Source organism: Uranotaenia lowii, chromosome 3, assembly GCF_029784155.1.
Source record: "Uranotaenia lowii strain MFRU-FL chromosome 3, ASM2978415v1, whole genome shotgun sequence".
Taxonomy (NCBI): Eukaryota; Metazoa; Arthropoda; class Insecta; order Diptera; family Culicidae; genus Uranotaenia; species Uranotaenia lowii.
This window is the reverse complement of record NC_073693.1, coordinates 157,207,221-157,226,076: the sequence shown is the minus strand read 5'-3', so window position 1 is coordinate 157,226,076 and position 18,856 is coordinate 157,207,221. Positions and strand designations below refer to the sequence as shown.

The window sequence follows — 18,856 nt, the reverse complement described above, 5'->3', positions numbered from 1 at the left end:
ATGGTGTTTTTTCTTTCAAGGCTTTACAATCATCGTTTCAAAAATCTATACAGCATTAATTTGGTACTTATATAAAGTTAAATGTATTGAAAAACCAGGCGACTGAAAATCCACCTCAGGGATATTATTGTGGTGATCATTCGTTGACAAATAAAAAGGCCATCATTTTTTAAATAAATTTGTTCTTTAATTTCTCATTCATCTCATCAGCATCAGTCGCATAAAGTAACAGTTAAATCTATCCCGATATAATGACTTTCAATTTTGCGATTTTTGTTAGCAATGACCACAAGTTGTATGCGAGTGACAACTTTTTGAAGCTGCCAAACTTAACTGAAATTCGCTGTTATTATGTGTTTATTATGTCTGCTTTTTCAATTTGCTAGCGTTCCGAACATCTACACACTTTTCCAGCAGAATATTTTTTACACTATTATCACCAAGCATGCAATTGATTCTTTTTCTTGCTCCCTACTTTTGGATCAATTTGAGAAACATAGGATCTGAGGAGGAGAGCCAGCGTTGTTTGTAAATATCTCGTTAGACCGTAGAACTAAAGAACTATTTGTTTTCAAAGCGTATCTCCATACAATTTTCAAACGGATTTATTGCGCAATTGATCAATCAGATCCATTAGTTCGGCTCCTAGCTACTGCTGTTTACAGAAAAGAGTCTAAGGATAGCGTTCAGAGTAAAATCAAACATGGAATAGCTATTCTACGTCACCGAAAAAAAAAAAACCTAACTCTGCAAAGTATCGTCTCCACATTCTTAAAACAACTGCACACGCCCGTTTCGATCATTCCTAAATGCGCTAAATCACATCCGGCCAACAAAAAAAACTCTCGTTTACACCCTCTTTTTGCTTGCCCTTAATATTTTGTTTGCCGAATATGCATTTGCTGATTCCCAACTTTTTTTTCCCATTTTGAAGCACCATTATTGCAGCCATTCGAAATATTTTTCATATCACTATTTAACTACTAGGACTACTTTTTACATAATTTGTATCGTTAGTTTTTTGTTTCTATTTGCTGATCACTGTAAGTAATTTGTGTTAATGACACGTGCCGGGGTATGTGTAAATTAGGATTCATCAGTTTGGTATTCCGTGTTTTTGTGTTGTTTGTAATACGATTTATCCACTTACTTTGCTATCGACACTAATCAGACTTGTTCACAGGTTTTTGGTGATGTTGTTGAATATTCTTCTTCCCCACCACGATTCCAGATCGAAGGGTTTAAAGTCTACCAGGACCGGGCTGGGCGGGTCGTTGTAGTACAACGTGGTCGTACTACTGCTGGAGCTATCCGAGGACATCGAGCTGGTACTGCAGGCCGACGACATGGAGGAACCTTCATTTAATGTGACAAATTGTTGGATCATTGGTCAGAATTACGTAATATGTTGAATAACAAAATATTTACTTTCACAATCCGGGGACCCAGGCACGTCGTAAGGATTGGGAGCTACCGCCATATTCCAAGCTGAAAAAAAAAACAATCTATTAAGTCAAACGAAATTTAAAACAAAAGAAAATTTATAACAAATATCAAAAAAAAAATTGATCTTTTTTTTTAATTATTATTTTAAGACGGAGTTATTTTTGGAAACGCTGCTTGTCCAAAATAAAAAAAAGCGAAAAAAAACTTCATGCCATAAGTCCGAATTGGAGTTTATTTTTATAACCCCACCAGACCAGTTAACAGTTTATTGGCATCGTCAAAAGTACAAATGCTGTGTGGAACGAAACAAAAAGCTGACAACAAACGGATTCACTTGAAACAAAAAGCGACATAGCTAAAGAAAGAAAAGTGTAATTATTTTTCGGCGTTGATCGTATCGGTGTCAGTAGAAAAAACTTGATTTGAAAACAAAAATTACTTTCAATTTGCACCAGTCAAATATTAGTTCTTTTAGAATATGAAAAGTTGGCAGACAAAGCTCTCCACAATTAACAGATTTTTTCAGTAGATATGTACCCGTTTTTGTGGAATACATCAATTAGTACATATTTATAAATCAAAATAAACCGTCAACAAATAAGGAAAGGAACGTTTTTTTTTTCAGATTATGTTGATGTTTTGGTCTCTGTTCAAATATATGCAAAAGACATTTTTAAGATGATAAAGCATTTTTACTATTTTCAAAGAAATCAATACATCAAAAACTGATTTTTGATAACCTATATTATTTTATTTGGGATTTTAAGCCGGTTGGATTATTCATCCTCCGTTCCCTTCTAAATAACGTGCTTACTGAATTCTCTTTAGAGTGTCCGTTTCCCGGGCATTTTTCCGGGATTCCGGGAAATATTGGAATAAATGTTTAATGTATAAACTTTGATTGAAATACAGCTGATTGAAGCTTTTCTGCATATAATCTCAAATGTTTAACTTATTTATTTTTTAATCTGGATTTTTTCACTCTTTAATATCTATATAATCAACTATGATAAAAAAAACCAACAAAATATTATATAAATTGAACTATGCAAAGTTGAACCATTCATGCAGTTTATAGGTCATGAAACTGATAAGGTACACCGGGGTAAGTGTGGACGGTTTTTCGTATAGTTCAACTTTGAAAAATCATTAAAAATCAGCAGTGGAGCAATTTTCATAAAATTACATTCAATCTGATGCAGAACATGTTGTTTACAAACGCTTCTTCTTCTTCTTCTTCTTTTCTAATTTATGGCGAGTTCGCGTTGTGTTTACGAACTACACTGCCAAGTCTTGTCGCATAACGTGAAAGGGAAGTTTATGTTGGGCAGTTTTTCGCCTCTTTTAAGTTACTGTGTTACGAAAGTTGTTGGTTTTTCAGAATTGAAATGGCAGTTGCATATTTACTTTTCAAAGATATCGGATTGGTATAGGATCTCAGTGACTTAGAGAGAAATATTGTTAAGCTTAATAAATCTAGCAATTTCTAGGTATCTTTTCCTGTTTGCGTTGGTGAGGAGAGAAACTAAATCGTCATGAAGTATTAAGCTCGGAAAGTTGTTCCTGGAGAGAGTATGTTTGAAGCATCTAAATAGCGTATGTTCTATATTTTCTGTCGTGTTACAAATTTCACATTTGTCATTGTCGGTTAGTTTCCAGTGATATAGTTTTTGTTTATCTAGAGAATGGAAGGTTCTTAGTCTTCCGATGGCTATTATTTGTTGCAAACCCAGATCAAGGTTTGAGAACCAAGGTTTTAATGTTGGATTTTGTAGAATTTTAAAATGATCTTTTACTTTACTTAGAGATATGTTTTTGTATTCCTCTTGCCATTCTTGTAAGGATTCTTTTTTCGCTAAAATTAACGCATCGTTTAAGGGGATTTGAGTGTGGATCATCTGTTCGTTAGAACATCCTTGTTTCGATAACTGATCAGCGATTTCATTACCGTATATGTTTGAGTGTCCTGGCACCCATTGGAGTTTTATTGTTTTATCAGTATTTAATAATTTTGTAAGTATTTCATTTACTATGAAGTTATCTCTAATGTTAAAATTTTTAAGGAATTGTAAGCCTGATTTTGAATCTGTACAAATGAGAAATTTGTTTCCTGGTTCAATTATAATTTTATCAATGGCTATATTTATTGCAATCAATTCAATATTCATGATTGACAGTTCATTGTTTACTTTGTTGCAAATTTTCCCTGAATTTTTTTCAAAGAATATACCGATTCCACAGCCTTCATTTGATTTTGACCCATCGGTGTATATTTTTTCGTATTCCCTATATTTGTTATTAAGAATATCTTTAACTATTGATTTAATTGTATATTTGTTTTGTTCATTTTTTTTAATTCCTATGATATTTTCTTCAATATTGTTTTTGATCCGTGATCTGTGATTTTCATCAAAGTGGTGGGGTTTATTTGAAGCTGTTTGGATTATCAGATAGTTGTTCTGATAGGTTATCGTTTCTAAAAGTGTTACTTTTTTTGGTAGTATTTCTGATTCTAAAAATTTACTTAATATGTCGACTATCGGTTTATTGTTATAGAATGCTTTTAGTACTTCTTTTTTAGCCAGCCATTGGGCCCTTTTCTTAATTGGCATTTCTCCAGCTTCTGCATATAATGCATTAATGGGCGTGGATTTCAAAAGTCTTAAGCAGGTTCTTAGTGCATCGTTGAAGGAAGTATTCAGTTTAATCAGGTTTGATTTTGCAGTGTTTCCATATATGGAAATCCCGTAATCAATTTGGGATCTTATAATAGCTTTGCTTATACTAAGAGCTGTTTGTGGATGTGCACCGTGGTTTTTCCTACAAATTATTTTTAAGATATTGTTTCTTTTTTTAATTTTATTATTGAGATAGTTTATGTGAGTCTTATTTGATAATTTGTGATCTATTATGAAACCTAAATATTTATGATTATTCACTTGTTTAATAGGAATGTTATTTATTTTGAGATTTAATTGATCGCCCATTCTTGCGTCATAAAGTATCGCAGCTGTTTTATCTATATTTATTTCGATTTTCAAATCATTCAATCTCTTATTTAGTTCATTTAATGTTCTGTTGCACTCTTCTTCTGCAGCTTCTTTCGATTCGCTAGAGATGGTAAGTACGAAGTCGTCCGCGAATTGGAGTATTTTTTTGTTTGTATCATTGATGTTATGTAAATCTTTTGTGTAGAGGTTAAATAATATTGGGGATAAGGGGCAACCCTGCGGGAGGCCATGATTATTTTCTTTAATAATTGTATCGTTTTCGGTTTGTAATAAAACTTTCCTCGATTTAAGATATTGTTCTAGCCAAAATAGAATTTTCTTGGGTAGTTTTATATCGTCTAATATTTTCAATAAAGTTTTAGTTTCAACGGAATCAAATGCCTTTGATAGATCAAGAAATATTGAGATTGTTTTCCTTTTGTTTCGTTTCGCTTCCATAACTATTGAATTAAGGTGGTTTATACAGTCTACTGCCGAGTATCCTGCCCTGAATCCGTAAGAGTACTTTGGAACATGTTTGTTTTCATTGATAAATTTTTCTATTCTATCTTTTATCTCTGAGTTAATTATTTTTAGATTCGTATTAATGAGTGCTATCGGTCTGTATGACGTTTCTAAAGATTTGTTTTTGTTAGGTTTATAGATTGGGATTATTTTAATTTTTAGCCAATCTTCTGGTATAATGCCTTTCATCCAGACGTTGTTAGTTATTTCGAGAATCCTAATAAGTAGATCACTATTGATTCTTTTAAGCAAAAAATACGACAGTTTATTTTCTCCCGCCGCGGAGCGGTCTTTCTTATTCTTAATATTGTTTATCATTTTGGCAATTGGAATATTGCCCGCGTATTTTACTTCATCTGGTTCGAAATTATTGGATTGGAATGTTCCTAGATCCGTTTTCTTGAAATTAAGTTCCATAAATTTATTGGCAAGTTCATCATTTGTCATTAGTTCGTCATTTTCTTTCTGTTTAAAATTGCCTTCGATCGCTTTTACAATCTTCCACATTTCATTGATTGGTGTTTCATTGTTTATTTTGTCGAGCATGTCTTTCCTGTAATTTTTAATTTCTTGTTTCAGTGTTTTCTTAAATTTGTATTCTGCTTTTTTGTATTCTTTTTTGTTTTCAAGTGTTAAATTATTTCTAAAAATTATATGTTTCCTATTCTTAATTTCATAGAGTTCTTTAATTTGTTCGTTCCAATATGGTTTTAATTGTTTCTTTTTATCAAATTTAAATTGATATAACGAGTTATTGATAGCATCTGTAATTTTGTAGTTCATGTCATTTTCATCTTCAATGCTCGACGGATCTAAATTATTTAGATACTCGATAGCTTTGTTTTTGTTTACAAGAGTTATCGGTTTCGCGTCATGGAATTTATTGTAGTTGATCAGGGTACATTCTATCATTTTGTGGTCAGAGTCGAAGTGTGTATTGTTTACTTCCCAATTTATTTTTCCAGCCAAATCTGCTGTAGCTAGCGTTAAATCTATGGCTGATGAAGTATGGTTTACATCTGCCCATGTTGTTGCTTCTCCGTTGTTGAGGAAAATTAAATCGTTGTTATCTAATAAATCACTTATAATGGATCCTCTTCTATTCAATTTGTTTGTTATTTTGTCCCATATTGGGTGATGAGCGTTAAGATCACCTCCCATTATAATTGGAGTTGTAGAGTTTTGCATGAATTGGAAAAGATTGTTGATTTGTTGTTCAAAATATGATATTGAAATTTCAGGGGGAATGTATATAGATATAAATATTGTTGGATTTTTAATGTTTTTAATTTTTATTGCTATTAACTCTAAATCTACGTTACTAATATTGATTTCTTCTACGATTAGTTTAGGGTGAACTAGTAGCCCTACTCCACCATATCCTTCGTCACGACATTTTTTGAAAAAAATATAATTTAGAAATTTGAAGTTTTCAGATTCTTTAATCCAAGTTTCTTGGATCATAAGTATATGTATTTTGTTTCGATAAGATATTTTTTTATTATTTCTCTTTTTTGCATTGGTCTAATACTACGAATATTGATTTGAGATATTTTCAAATTAGATTCGAAGGTGGCCATTTTTGTTTCAGAAAGAATATAAATGAGTATAGTGATTTCTTTTTGGTCGTTGATTGTAGTATCCTAATATTAAATTAATAGTCGTTAATTAATGATTTCGTATTCTAGTTAATGTTTATCTAAGTTTTATTTAATTTTATATGTTTTTTTTTTGTTTTTTTAATTTTTATTAATTTTGTTTCGTATGTTTTGGTTAATATTTGATGCTATTTTGTAATTTTGATAGATCATGTTTTTTGAAATTGATCCGATTTCTATTTCTAAGATGTCTGAATCAATATTTGTGATGTTTTTGTTGATGGTTGTTAAAGCCATCATCATTTGCCTAGTCGTTTGTTGTATAAGCTCGGCCGTAGTTTTTTCAAAATCTGTTGTTTTATGTGGATTAGATGTAATTGGTTTAGTTGGAAGTTCTACTTCTTTTGTTTGAATGAATTTTGGAATATGCTTTTCAGTAGGGGTTTGGTTTGGTTTTTGGAAGTTCTTTACTATGTTTCGATATTGTATTGAGTGTCGTACTTGGACGTTCCAACTCAGGGAATTCGTCAGTAGACTGCAAAAGTGAGAATCTGTTGAAAGTTTTTGGGTAGCATTTATTAGCTTCTAAGAAGGTCATTTTGTTGACCGCCATCATTTTGTTTATGTTTTGTCTTCTAATTTTTTCCGGGCATTCTTTTGCGTTTGGGAGATGTTCTCCCTTGCAGTTTTTGCAAGTTGGTTTGTTTTTGGAGCAATCGATATGATTTGTGTCTAGAGTATTTCCGCAGTTTTCGCAGTTTTTGGTGCTTTTACAAGCTTTTTCTCTATGGCCTATGCGCCAGCAATTCTTACAAATTTTTATGGGGAAGATGTATAATTCAATTTTATTATTTACTCCGTAAATTTGTACATTTCTTGGTAAGTCTGGACCTTCGAATGTTATTTTGACGGAATTGGTTTCAATTAAGGTATTTTGATCCTTTTTCTATTTAATTCTTTCTACTTTTATTATCCTTTTTTCAGTTTCAGCAAATTTTAGGATTTCTTCCTCCGAAATGGTAGTAGGAATATTTTTAATTACACCGATTGTTTCTTTAAGCATTTGCGGTATTGAGGCTCTGTAGTTATTAATGGTAAGTAATTGTTTTGCATTTAATATTTTCTCTGTATCTTTGGGATTCTTATAAATTAACTTATATCTATATTTACCCGCTTTTTTTATTTCCGAAAATTGGTTCAAATTTAAATTAAAAAGGAATTTACCTATTTCCATAGCTTCTAATAATGTTTCTTCAGAAGAAGTGGAGATCGGATCAAGAAAAATAATGTTATAGAGATCATTTTTGATCCATTTTTCAGAATCATTGTTAGTATTATTAATAAAAGTGTTTGGTTTCAAATTTTGATCTGGGGTTTTTGGTTGAGTTTTATGATTTTCCTCTTCCAATTGTTTAGTTAGTTCTTCATTTTTGGTTTTTTTGTTAATTTCTTTCGCTTTTTTAATTTGTCGTTTCCTGGTGTTACGTACTGGCTCATCTTGACGAGCGTCTTGGAATCCTTGGAATTCCTCCTCGTCGTCTGTGGTCGATAAGTCAGGTAAGTTTGGTAGTTGTTGTTTATCTGGCAGTATGTTCGTTTTATGCTTTTCGTCGTCCATTTTGTCAGGTCATTTATGTTACCAATTTAGATTCTAACCTCACTTTCTTACCTTTTGCTCTGGATTACTAATCTTAACAAATCTATCTCCTTTTTTCTCTCACCTATACTTTTCCTCTATCGTAGTTACTATATACTTATTTCTTTTTAAATAGTTTTCCTGGCACTGCCACTCCACTATTCTAAAAATCCGAAACTTGTTGTTTGAATTCAACGACGCGGTTATAAAAATGAAAAAAACTTCCCACTACCACTCTGCGTGACCGGCTGGCTTCGCGGCTTGGCGTCGTATGAAACCTGTTCCCTGGTACGTGTCCAGTCCAGCGATGTTTTTTTACAAACGCTGAAGAGATGAGCTCGATAGAAGCAAAGCGAGAAAAGTTATCACGTAAATTTTAATGGACTGCTGGTGTCTTCACTTACCCCGCTTTATGGGGTAAGTGTGGACGGTAGATTTTCCCTTTGATTTCTTAGCAAACTTTCGAAAAAATTGTGTTTTCTTGGTTGAATACATTATTTTATTGCTCGAACCGTCCAAAATTTTGAAAAAAAGTTCATGATACTATTAGTAAGGCATCTATCAATAATCATTGTGTAATATATGTTGCAACACACGAAATCCGATTTTATCAAAAACACAGAACAAACAAGTACTTTATCCAACTTTTCATGATCCGAATGCAAAATATAGCTAAATAATACAATTCATGAAGGATGAAAGACAGAAAATTTTAAAAAATGTGTAAACATCAAGTCTTTTAAAGCCGTCCACACTTACCCCAGACAGGGGTTGGAGACAAAATTTTAGTTTTTTGTAAATAAAATCTTTTTTCTTCATTTTTAACCGCCGTTTCTTTTCCTAACTGGTTGTTTGGAATGTAAGGATTGTTTCAATGTAGAGTTTTTCATCGAGAGCCAGCTAGTTTACGAGAAAATTGCAATTGAAAAAGATGCACATCAACTTGACATCGTAGGTGAAAATAGAAAATTCCAAAAAAGTCGCTGTAAACATCCGTTATTGTCTGAATCGTATCTTTTTCACAGTTATTGGATAGATTAAAAGTAAATTGAACATTCTGCATTAAAAGTTTGATAAAATAGTGCACAGTATTGTTTTAATAGCCATCGTCCACACTTACCCCGGTGTACCTTAATGTAATTCTTGAACAAATAAGGAAAATGACATGTTGAGAAAAATTTGTTGACATTCCGAAAAAATTAAAAGTTCTATATAGATATTATTCACGGATATTGTGCGCTAGCCGAAGCATATTGAAAGTGTTATGTTATACTTTAATATTATAATCCATTTTTACTTCACCTTTCCTACACACATATTCGTATCTTGACATCCCCTGGGCTAATTCAACAAAGCGTTTTCCAAAGACTTAACGTGCTAAACATGCATTATCTTTGCTCTAAAGCAGGGGTGAGCAACCCGCGGGCCGCTTTCGGACCTTTCAAGACTCTATTGAGCGGCCCGCGAAGCCTTTCTGAAATTGAATTGATTTCTCCAATTTTTCCTGCGATACATCGTTAATTATCATGAAATACCAGTCCATAAACCGGAAATAGTTGATATATCGATGACATGTGTCGTGATTTTACGAATCTCTATTCAGAGATTCACTTTAACACGTCTGTCGCTCGCAAGAATAGATCAATGACTGACTTTGTTTTGTTTGTTTGTCAAGTGCTGCCAAAATAGCAAATGTTCTCATAGAAATTGTCGTGCCATTGTCGTGATTTTACGAATCTCTATTCAGAGATTCACTTTAACACGTCTGTCGCTCGCAAGAATAGATCAATGACTGACTTTGTTTTGTTTGTTTGTCAAGTGCTGCCAAAATAGCAAATGTTCTCATAGAAATTTATTTTATTTTTTTTTCATCTACAGTGTTGCCGAATATAACTATTATTTTATTTTATTCCTAATTAAATTTGATTTATTTTCTGTATATTCTTCATCTCATCCCTACAACATGTTTAAATATCCACTTCAAGTGTTTTTGTTTGGAATTATCCCACAATCATTAAGATTGGTGAATTTTTTTCAGGGATTTAAGCATTCAACCTGTATTTTTTAAAAGGGTCAAATGCAACATCATGGTCAGAAAAGTAATATTGGGGTTATTTTCTAATTTAAAATACAGTTTTCCTAACTTCTCCTTCAGAGTTTTTTAATCCAAAATCAATAACTAATACCACGTCGACGAAGGCAAATGAAAACGAAAAAACGACCACTGATGAGCACATGATGATGATTTTTTTTTTTATTTGTGTCAAAGGTAAAGTTCTATGATAAATTCTCAGCAGATTTTTTTAAGAATTATTATTTTAATCAATTGGACAAGAACGCTAATTTCGATGGGAATCAAATTCTAGCAAAAAAAAAAAAAACAATGAAATCATTAACAAATGATAAGCATTTATGGCTTTCCTCATTTTTATAAAAAAAAACATGGTTGAGCAATTTAAGATTTCATATCGACATGACTAAGCCTTAAAACTGCCGGAAAAAATGTGTTCATGGAAAAACCTATAACATAGAAATTTTTTATCCCAAAAATCTGAGAAATTTTTTTGTGATGTTAAACCAAACGTTGAAAATTTAGCATTTTTACTTGGAAAATAACAATTCATATTGAAAACGTCAAGAAATATTGTTAAAATAGAGTTACAAATCTCATCCCAGTAGCACTAAAATTTAATTCATAAAATCTATTTAAAAATGTTTAAAAATATAACAATAAGGAATGTAGACTCTAGCTTAGATTTCTGGATAAAATTTGCTTGGGAATCTGTGATTTTTTTGTTATTCCCAGGATTCCAGCAGATTTCAACAAAATCTTATGTCAAAGATATTTTCTCTCCATTTGTAGAAAAAAATCAGGGCTTAGAGTGCAAATTTCAACTGTGGAAAACCTTTTTGAAATACGCACAAAAAACCGAAATTTTGATCAGTGAATTTGAACAAAGATTTAACGTCCAACGCTGAAAAGACGGTTTCGAAAATTCAAAATATTTCACTCGTTTTTTAAGTAATTTCTGTGATATACACGGTTTGCATTTAAAAATGATGTTGAATTTCTTTTCAAATAAATTTCGAAAAAATAACCCATTAATTCGTACATTTTAAAAACAAAAGTGCCAAAAATTGTTATAACGAACCAACTTTTCTTTACTTATTAAATCTTTTGGTTATTATCTGAAGAGTTCGGCAAAATATTGACGTAAGCTTTTTTTTAAGTGCGGCTCGCCGAAAAGATTTTGAATTCAAATTAGCCCGTTGCTTTTTAAACGGTTGCTCGCCCTGCTCTAAAGCATATCTGATACCGAAAGATTCCATCAAAAGCCTAAATAATCTATGAGAAAATCATTTTTTTAGCTTCAACAATCTTTTATTCGTACTTTAATTAACATGTCGTTCAAACGGAAAAAAAATCAATCGTTCTTGAATAAGAGTTCAGATATGATGTTTAATGAGCCATGAAAATTGTTACTTTTTAGAAAGCACGTTTCAGATTCAAAGTACTCGCGCTTTTGCAAATATGTTTGAAAAAAATTGTAGTTTTTGTTTAATGGAAAAAGATGGAATTAAAATCAAAATTCGAATATCTACAACACTGCAAAATATTCCCAAGTAACACTGATTGATTTGTAAGACTCTTTAAGCCTCTTATGAAACCTAAACTTGGTCTTGTAGCTTGTTATAAAACTTAATTTGTTACTTGGGTTTACTAAAGAGATCGACATATTGTCAAAAAGCTTTTTTATCTAAACAGCCAAAATTATTTCCTGTAAAATTACGCAAATGTCCTGTAACAAAAAGCAGCAGGACATTTACCGTAATTTTACAGGTCGAAAAACAAATTACGTGACATTTAATTTTTAGTGTACAATTTTTTTACAGGACATTTGCTGAAATAATAAATGATTTTCGTTAACTTTTAAGGAAAACAATTTAAAATTACAGGTTTTGTAAATTACAGGTTGATTTATTTTAAAGGTTGCAGTTTTTAGTGACACGTAAAAGTCAAAAAAAATTTCTGTGTATGACTACATCATCAAAACCTATTTATTTAAAGATTTGTGTTAAACTAACTGAGATTTGAAATAACTTTAAAACATACATTTTGGCATAATAAAGCGCTCATGAAGCTTATAAACAGAGGAAAAGTTCCAGATCTTGAAAAAAAATTATAGATCAAGTTTCAGTAAATAATTTGAATTCCTATCTGCATTGCAATTCAAAATTTCAGCTGTAGCTTTCATTTAAAGGTGGTTGCGTCTGAATTATGTTGATATGAAATTCAAAAATACGCCTACAACAAATTAAAAGGTGTAGCAAAGCATCTAGTTTTAAATATTTTTTTCGAGATAATCCACATCAAAGATTAAAAAATCGAATTTTGGACCTCATGAATGTCGTAAACCCTGAAATGTCAATCTTGTATTTGAGTTAATGTATTCTTAAATTTAAATGTGGGATTTTTGTTTTCATCCATTACAAAAAATTTTACATAAATTTTTGTAATGGATGAAACTGGCAAAAGCATGGTTCTGATTGCTTTGTTGATTTCATTTTCTTACAAAAGTTTTCTCACATACATTATATGATAAAAACAAATTTTTAAGTTAATTTGGTGGAATCTTTAATTCAAATATTCTAGATAAACTTCTGAATTTGGGTTTAGTTAATCCTTTTTTTAAATGTTATGATAAGTAAGGTAAAGGTTATTTATGAAGCAATTTAAATTCTGAATGACAATTGTAATCTGTTATTCTAAATTTAGAACCAAAATTCTTCAATCTGAACATTTAGGTTTAGAATGCTAAATTTAGTTTGAATCTCAATCTGAGGTCTGTTGAATCCTGAACCTGAACCCTGATTCTCGTGGAAGAATGACCTTAACGGGTTAAACTCCTATTAAAAAGAAAAAAAACCATGATTGTGGTATCTAAATTTCACAAGGATTTGGTGTCCATTTCATAATCGCCTAATGTATACGGAATGTGGACTGTCTGATCTAGCATGTGCATAGTGATTACGAACAATATTGCACTTTACAGCTATAAATGAGGTTGTTTCAACTTTACTCCTCTAACTTTCATTTTCCTTTTAAAGTTCCCTCTAGGAATCAATAACTGTAGAGAAGTCATGCAGCTTTTATAGAATTTTTGTTTTTAATACATTGAGGAACGATTGCTTTCCAGAGGTAATACGGCTTTAAAAAAATAATGTGAAAAAAATTGCACCGAAATTAGTAAAATAACTGTGTATTGCTGATCCGTTTCGTATGAACATTTTTTTAGAATTTGTTTGAGATTTTGGCATGCACTTAGAAAATGCATTGGGCATTAGACTGAGTCGATTTGGGGTCATTTTTGAATTTCACAAACCCTGGGGTCTTAAAAGCTCCGTTTTAGTCCAAAACTCATCCATGATTTTTTGCAGAATTTTTAAGTAACGTTTACATGAGTAAATTTGAACTTTTAGGTTTGTATGGGCAAATTCAATATTTTGTACTGAAAAATCAACATCACTTTTGTTTCTTCTGAGAAACCGTGCCAGCTCATGGTTGTTATGTCAATTTATTAATTCTTTGAAGGAAATTTTCCGCTGAACAACTTTGTCGAATATCATAACATCGTTTCTTTTTAGACAAAAAAGTTATTAGCTGTTTAACAGGTGTATGTCTTTTTTGATTGATAAACAATAAATTCAATTGACACCAATTGGGCATCTGAAACTTCCCTTGGTTGGTTCTAACTCAAACTTCAACGTTAATGCCTAGAATCTCTTACAAAACAGACCCTGAAAGTCAAAAAGTTAAACCTGAGTTTATAATGCCTGTTACGCAATTATAGGTAAATAATGGCATATAATTCCCCATGTCTTAATCAGATTAATTCTGATTAAGGTGAGATCTTCAATTTATTTTTTCAACTGCAGATAATTTCAAATTCTTCGCAAAATCACACAGCACGCTTATTTGGAGGGTCACATAAAATCAATTGATCAGCATGGATCAAATAAAATTTTGCAATGTTGTTAATTTTTGCATTGAAACCTTAGCCACGCGAGACGTTAACCATATCAATCGATCGTTAGTGGCGTTAAAACATAAAATAATCTTGTTCACAGTCGTGTGCCCTGCTTTCCTTTATTTACAACAAGCGTCAATCAAGTCGGCTACTGTAAAGTAACCCATCCCATTGCTTGAGGTAGTTAAGCCAAAACTTAAACATTAGAGAGATTAGAAACAAAAAGGGTAAACTTACAGTCGTTGATGTACTTTATCAGTTCCTCATGCTGCGGGCTGAGATTTGATGATTCTGAATTTTGCTGCTGCGCTCTCAGGTGTTGTGCGGATGATTTTTTCGCTGTCTGGAAAACTGGCCGGGGAACACTAGAAAGGAAATGTGATCTTTAGTTTTTGTAAAAATTCATAGTTTTGATATTTTTGTTGCTAGATGGATGATCAGATTTAGAAAAATTAAATCTCAACTGAAGTTATTTTTATTTGTTCAATATGATTTCTTACTTAGTTCCCAGCTTTAGTAGACGAGAAATAACATGTCAGTCAATTTATATTCGAGTCCCTGTGTTCTGATAGACCGGAACTCTCCCGCGATCAGATAACAAGAGTCAGGGAGCACACATCGGTGTCAAAACATAAATGAGGTTCTTGCTTAGACCTGCGGTGAAGCTTCACAGATGATAGGATAGGGAGCTCTGCCCTTGCATCCGTGAACAAATAATTGCGGGAAACGATTTGTGTAAACACTAAACTTCTCCCATTCGCTTATCTCACAATCTCACCAACCTTTAACAAACACGTGAAAGCAAAAAGCGTAGCAACATTTTGGTTTACTTTTGTGCGCATTCTAATCTATCAGCCTCATGGTGGCGACAAAGCTTGACGCACTGGAAGGTGTCAATAATGCGTATGGTAATAAACGCACTTTTCCAAGTATAATAACATAAAGTCATGAGGAGAATATTTCTAACGATGGTTGGGAATCTTCCCTTTATAAATAATGAAAAAATAAGGTTGAACATAGTTCCAGCTAAAGGTTATGCTCATTTTTTTCTTCGTCAACGAATTGACATTATATGAATTTTCTAAAGTTTACCTACGTGTCGGAAGAAATTTTCGTATAAAAAAATGAACAATACATCTAAAATGTGACTGGCATGAGAAAATATCCACTTCACATTAAAATTTAAAAAAGTCAATATCAACAGCTTTACAAAATTTAAAACATTTTTCAATTAGAATATTTTTTTGAAATATTTAGTTTAATATTTATCTACTGTTAAAAAAGCTTTATTTTCTTTCCTAATGTCAGTTTCCTTTACCTTTTTTGTTCGAAAATAATCAATGATGCTTTATAGGGTTCATGTTGTGACTAGGGATAACCTCAAGATTGTTTTTTTACCTTGTAGATGAAATAATTCTGCTGTTTTCTACACTTTTTGCTTCAAATTCAGTTGAATATGACCTCTAAGATCCATAATGTAAATTTAGATACTTATTAATACTAAGCTAATAAACAAATCGGTATCGAATTTTGAGTACGGCGAATGCGCCAGCATCACTGTTTCGAAAAAAATAAAACGCTTTCAAAGTTTGACAGCTCCATAAGCTCCCAGAAAACATTTTTTTTCTTCCAATTTTTCGGAAAACGTAAATCATTCAGATGACTTTGTAGTATTAAAATGTGATCTCCAAACGTACTTTTTAACCCAGCTAATAACTTCATTTGTTTACATTTGGTGCATTCGCCCTTTCCAGAATTCACTACCGAAATATTAATAAATGATAACATGGTATTGAAATTCCAACCGTTACGATGAATTCATTGAATTTTTCAAAAAAAAATCATAGATCTAACTTTTTTTTTTATTTCAAAGAAGAGGGGATTACCAGTCACTGTAAGTTCAGCCTAACAATGCGATTTGAGGAGATCAAAAAGTGTGGCACATATCTGGGTTATTTTTTTTTTTTTCGTGTTGTCCAGATATGCATTCCTTCCGGGGGTATCCAGAAATTATCTTCATATTATTCTCATCCTGCATGCGTTAGGCTTGAAAATTAGCACATTCCTGTTAAAATGCGTTCAAGAAAATCGTGCCTAGCGTCCATGAAAACGTGTACCTACTCGAGGGTGTTTGAACTTTGATGTTTTCATCTTGCTTTCTCTCTGCGACGGCGACGACGACGCCCAACCGGCCGGCCTAACTGAAAATACAACGCACATAGCGACCAATTGGACGACGAGTATCAAACAACACAAACCATAACTAGACGTATAAATGCTACATCACTTCATCAATTGGCAAGCGTTCATGATGATACGCGATGTTTATTGCCTTTGATTGGTAACTATGCTGATTGTTCATCTCAAGTGTTTGACGCGACTCGGGCATACCTACATATTACATAACAACAGCTGAGAAACCACGAGCCATTACTAATTTACTAAGCCACTTTTTGCCTGGCTAAGAACTTCGTCCTTACAACTCACCCCCCACCTAGTTGCTTTCAAAATCACGCTTTACCCTCTCTAGAATTTCAATCGCGTTGAGGTTATGTAGTTGTTATGTAAACTAGAAACTCACCTTAATTCACCGTTCGTGATATCACAGTCGCCGTTCTTTTTGCCCAGTTCACGCATAAGCTCAAACTTCTCATAATTCTGAGGAATACCTACACGAGAAATGGAATAATCACTTAAGGTTCATAAATTTTCATTTAAAAAAATGTTGAATTCAAAATTCTTCCGGTCACGAGAAAAATCGATTGCACAACATTAACTGTGATTTTCGTCATATGACGACACAGGAAGATTTTGATTCTTCCGGACAACCAAAGGGGACAGTTACCTCTTCGGGTTTTGGCTACCAACTTGCTGGGACCCTTGGACACAGTATACATCCTACAGCCAAAGAACGACCGGAACCGGCTTCACGCGCAAGCAATCCTTCCCGAAAGCGAACCTACTTTAACACTTCAGACAGGTCAATCGCTAGTCAGCAGCCGTCAGAACACTCTCTTACGATTCTCGTATAGGAACGGTCTGGTGTGGAACCTTTTTCGAATCTGCAATCGAGCAATGAGGGAGCGCGACTGCCGCGCTGGTCCCATACTATTATCATCCTGCCTGGCTGACAGCAGACAATCGTGGGGTGCTTCAAGCGTATGTCGCCTGCCGGTGAACACGTGTTGCTCTCTTTTTTCTCGGAATGTTATCGGAGACTTGTGCTCTGGGATTTTTTTGGGTTTTAGAGAGTGCATGAACTTCATTTCAATGAACCACGTGGCAGTGTGGCCATGTTGCTGGAAAACAATTATTGCTGAGATTCTCTACCAAACTTTTAGTTGTAAAACCCTGATTTGGTTCTTTATAAAATAAATTGCCATGTCATTCAAAATCTTTAAAGGGTGTAAAGGGTGTTTGTAAATCTTACAAACGCTAAAACCATCAGCCCACAGAAAGAGTATACTCTGTATGTCGTGACCGAGATTCGATCGCATGACCTCCGGCATAGATGACTCAAACGCCATCCTCTAGGCCACGGGCGGCGCCCTCAAGTTTTTTTTCCGGTAAAAAAGTTGACTTTTCTCGGGTATTATGAACTAGATTTCTGCTTGTGATAACATGCCTTATCAAATAAAGAAGTCTTAAAGGAGCCTGGACAAAAATGTATGAATCTTGGTATTCTGATGTACAGACCCCGTTCGTTTTTGGCAACATTCGATTTTGGCACATCACGGTGTCTCTGGGAGAAAACTTTATTTTTCTAAAGCATCGCATCGCTAATTTTTGCACCATTCGAAAGCTGGAACTTTCCCCTTTCATTTAAGCCCAAATTTGAAATAATCCACCGGGGGGTCTAGAACATTTTATTTTTTTGAAGATTTTTTAACCTTTTTAATGGTTTTTTCAAAGACAAAATCATACTAATCACTGTGAAAACGCTCGTCTTCCCTTTAGCATAAATCCAACGTCATAAGTCAATGATATGATTTAACAGGAAATTTCTCTGGCTACAATTTTGTAGAAGACATCAAAGTGATACGAATTAAGAGAAAGGAGTTGGAATGTCACAAAAAAAGTTATTATTATTTCATTTGAAGAATCTAATAAAACTTCTCACTACTGATTGTACTAAGACCAAAAAAAGTATTCTATGAGCTTTGTTATTGATTGTAGAGTGTATAATTGTTCATACGATTTATTTAAATTAAAAAATCAATCTTTTACATAAAATTGATCAGGATTATCTGAAGTTATGAGCATTTTTGGGGTTTTATTATTCCGGAACAAATATAAAACACTTTATTTTTGTCACTCCGATTTTTCTAAAAATCCCTAAATGGGGAATGAATAAATAATAAGATATTTTAAATAAAGTTTTCATACATTTTTAATGGTTTTTTCAAAGTCAAAATCATACTAATCACTGTGAAAACGCTTGTCTTCCCTTTAGCATAAATCCAACGTCATATGTCAATGATATGATTTAATTGGAAATTTCCCTGGCTACAATTTTGTGGAAAGCATCAAAGTGATACAAATTGAGAGAAAAGAGTTAGAATGTCACGAACAGAGTGATTATTATTTCATTTGGGAAATCTAATAAAACTTCTCACCACTGCACTGATTGTA

At 32.8% G+C, this 18,856-nt stretch overlaps 1 protein-coding gene across 1 annotated transcript; it reads right to left on the bottom strand.

The window, feature by feature from the left end:
- Positions 1–185: 185 nt before the first annotated feature.
- Positions 186–17,350, bottom strand: LOC129756956 (MAPK regulated corepressor interacting protein 2-like). Its single transcript, XM_055754033.1, has 5 exons — positions 17,070–17,350; positions 16,806–16,893; positions 14,462–14,589; positions 1,429–1,488; positions 186–1,356 (listed from the first exon to the last, which is right to left on the bottom strand). The coding sequence occupies exons 1-5, from the start codon at positions 17,119–17,121 to the stop codon at positions 1,178–1,180; spliced, it is 507 nt and encodes a 168-aa protein (XP_055610008.1). The 5' UTR covers positions 17,122–17,350; the 3' UTR covers positions 186–1,177.
- Between the last annotated feature and the right edge of the window lie 1,506 nt (positions 17,351–18,856).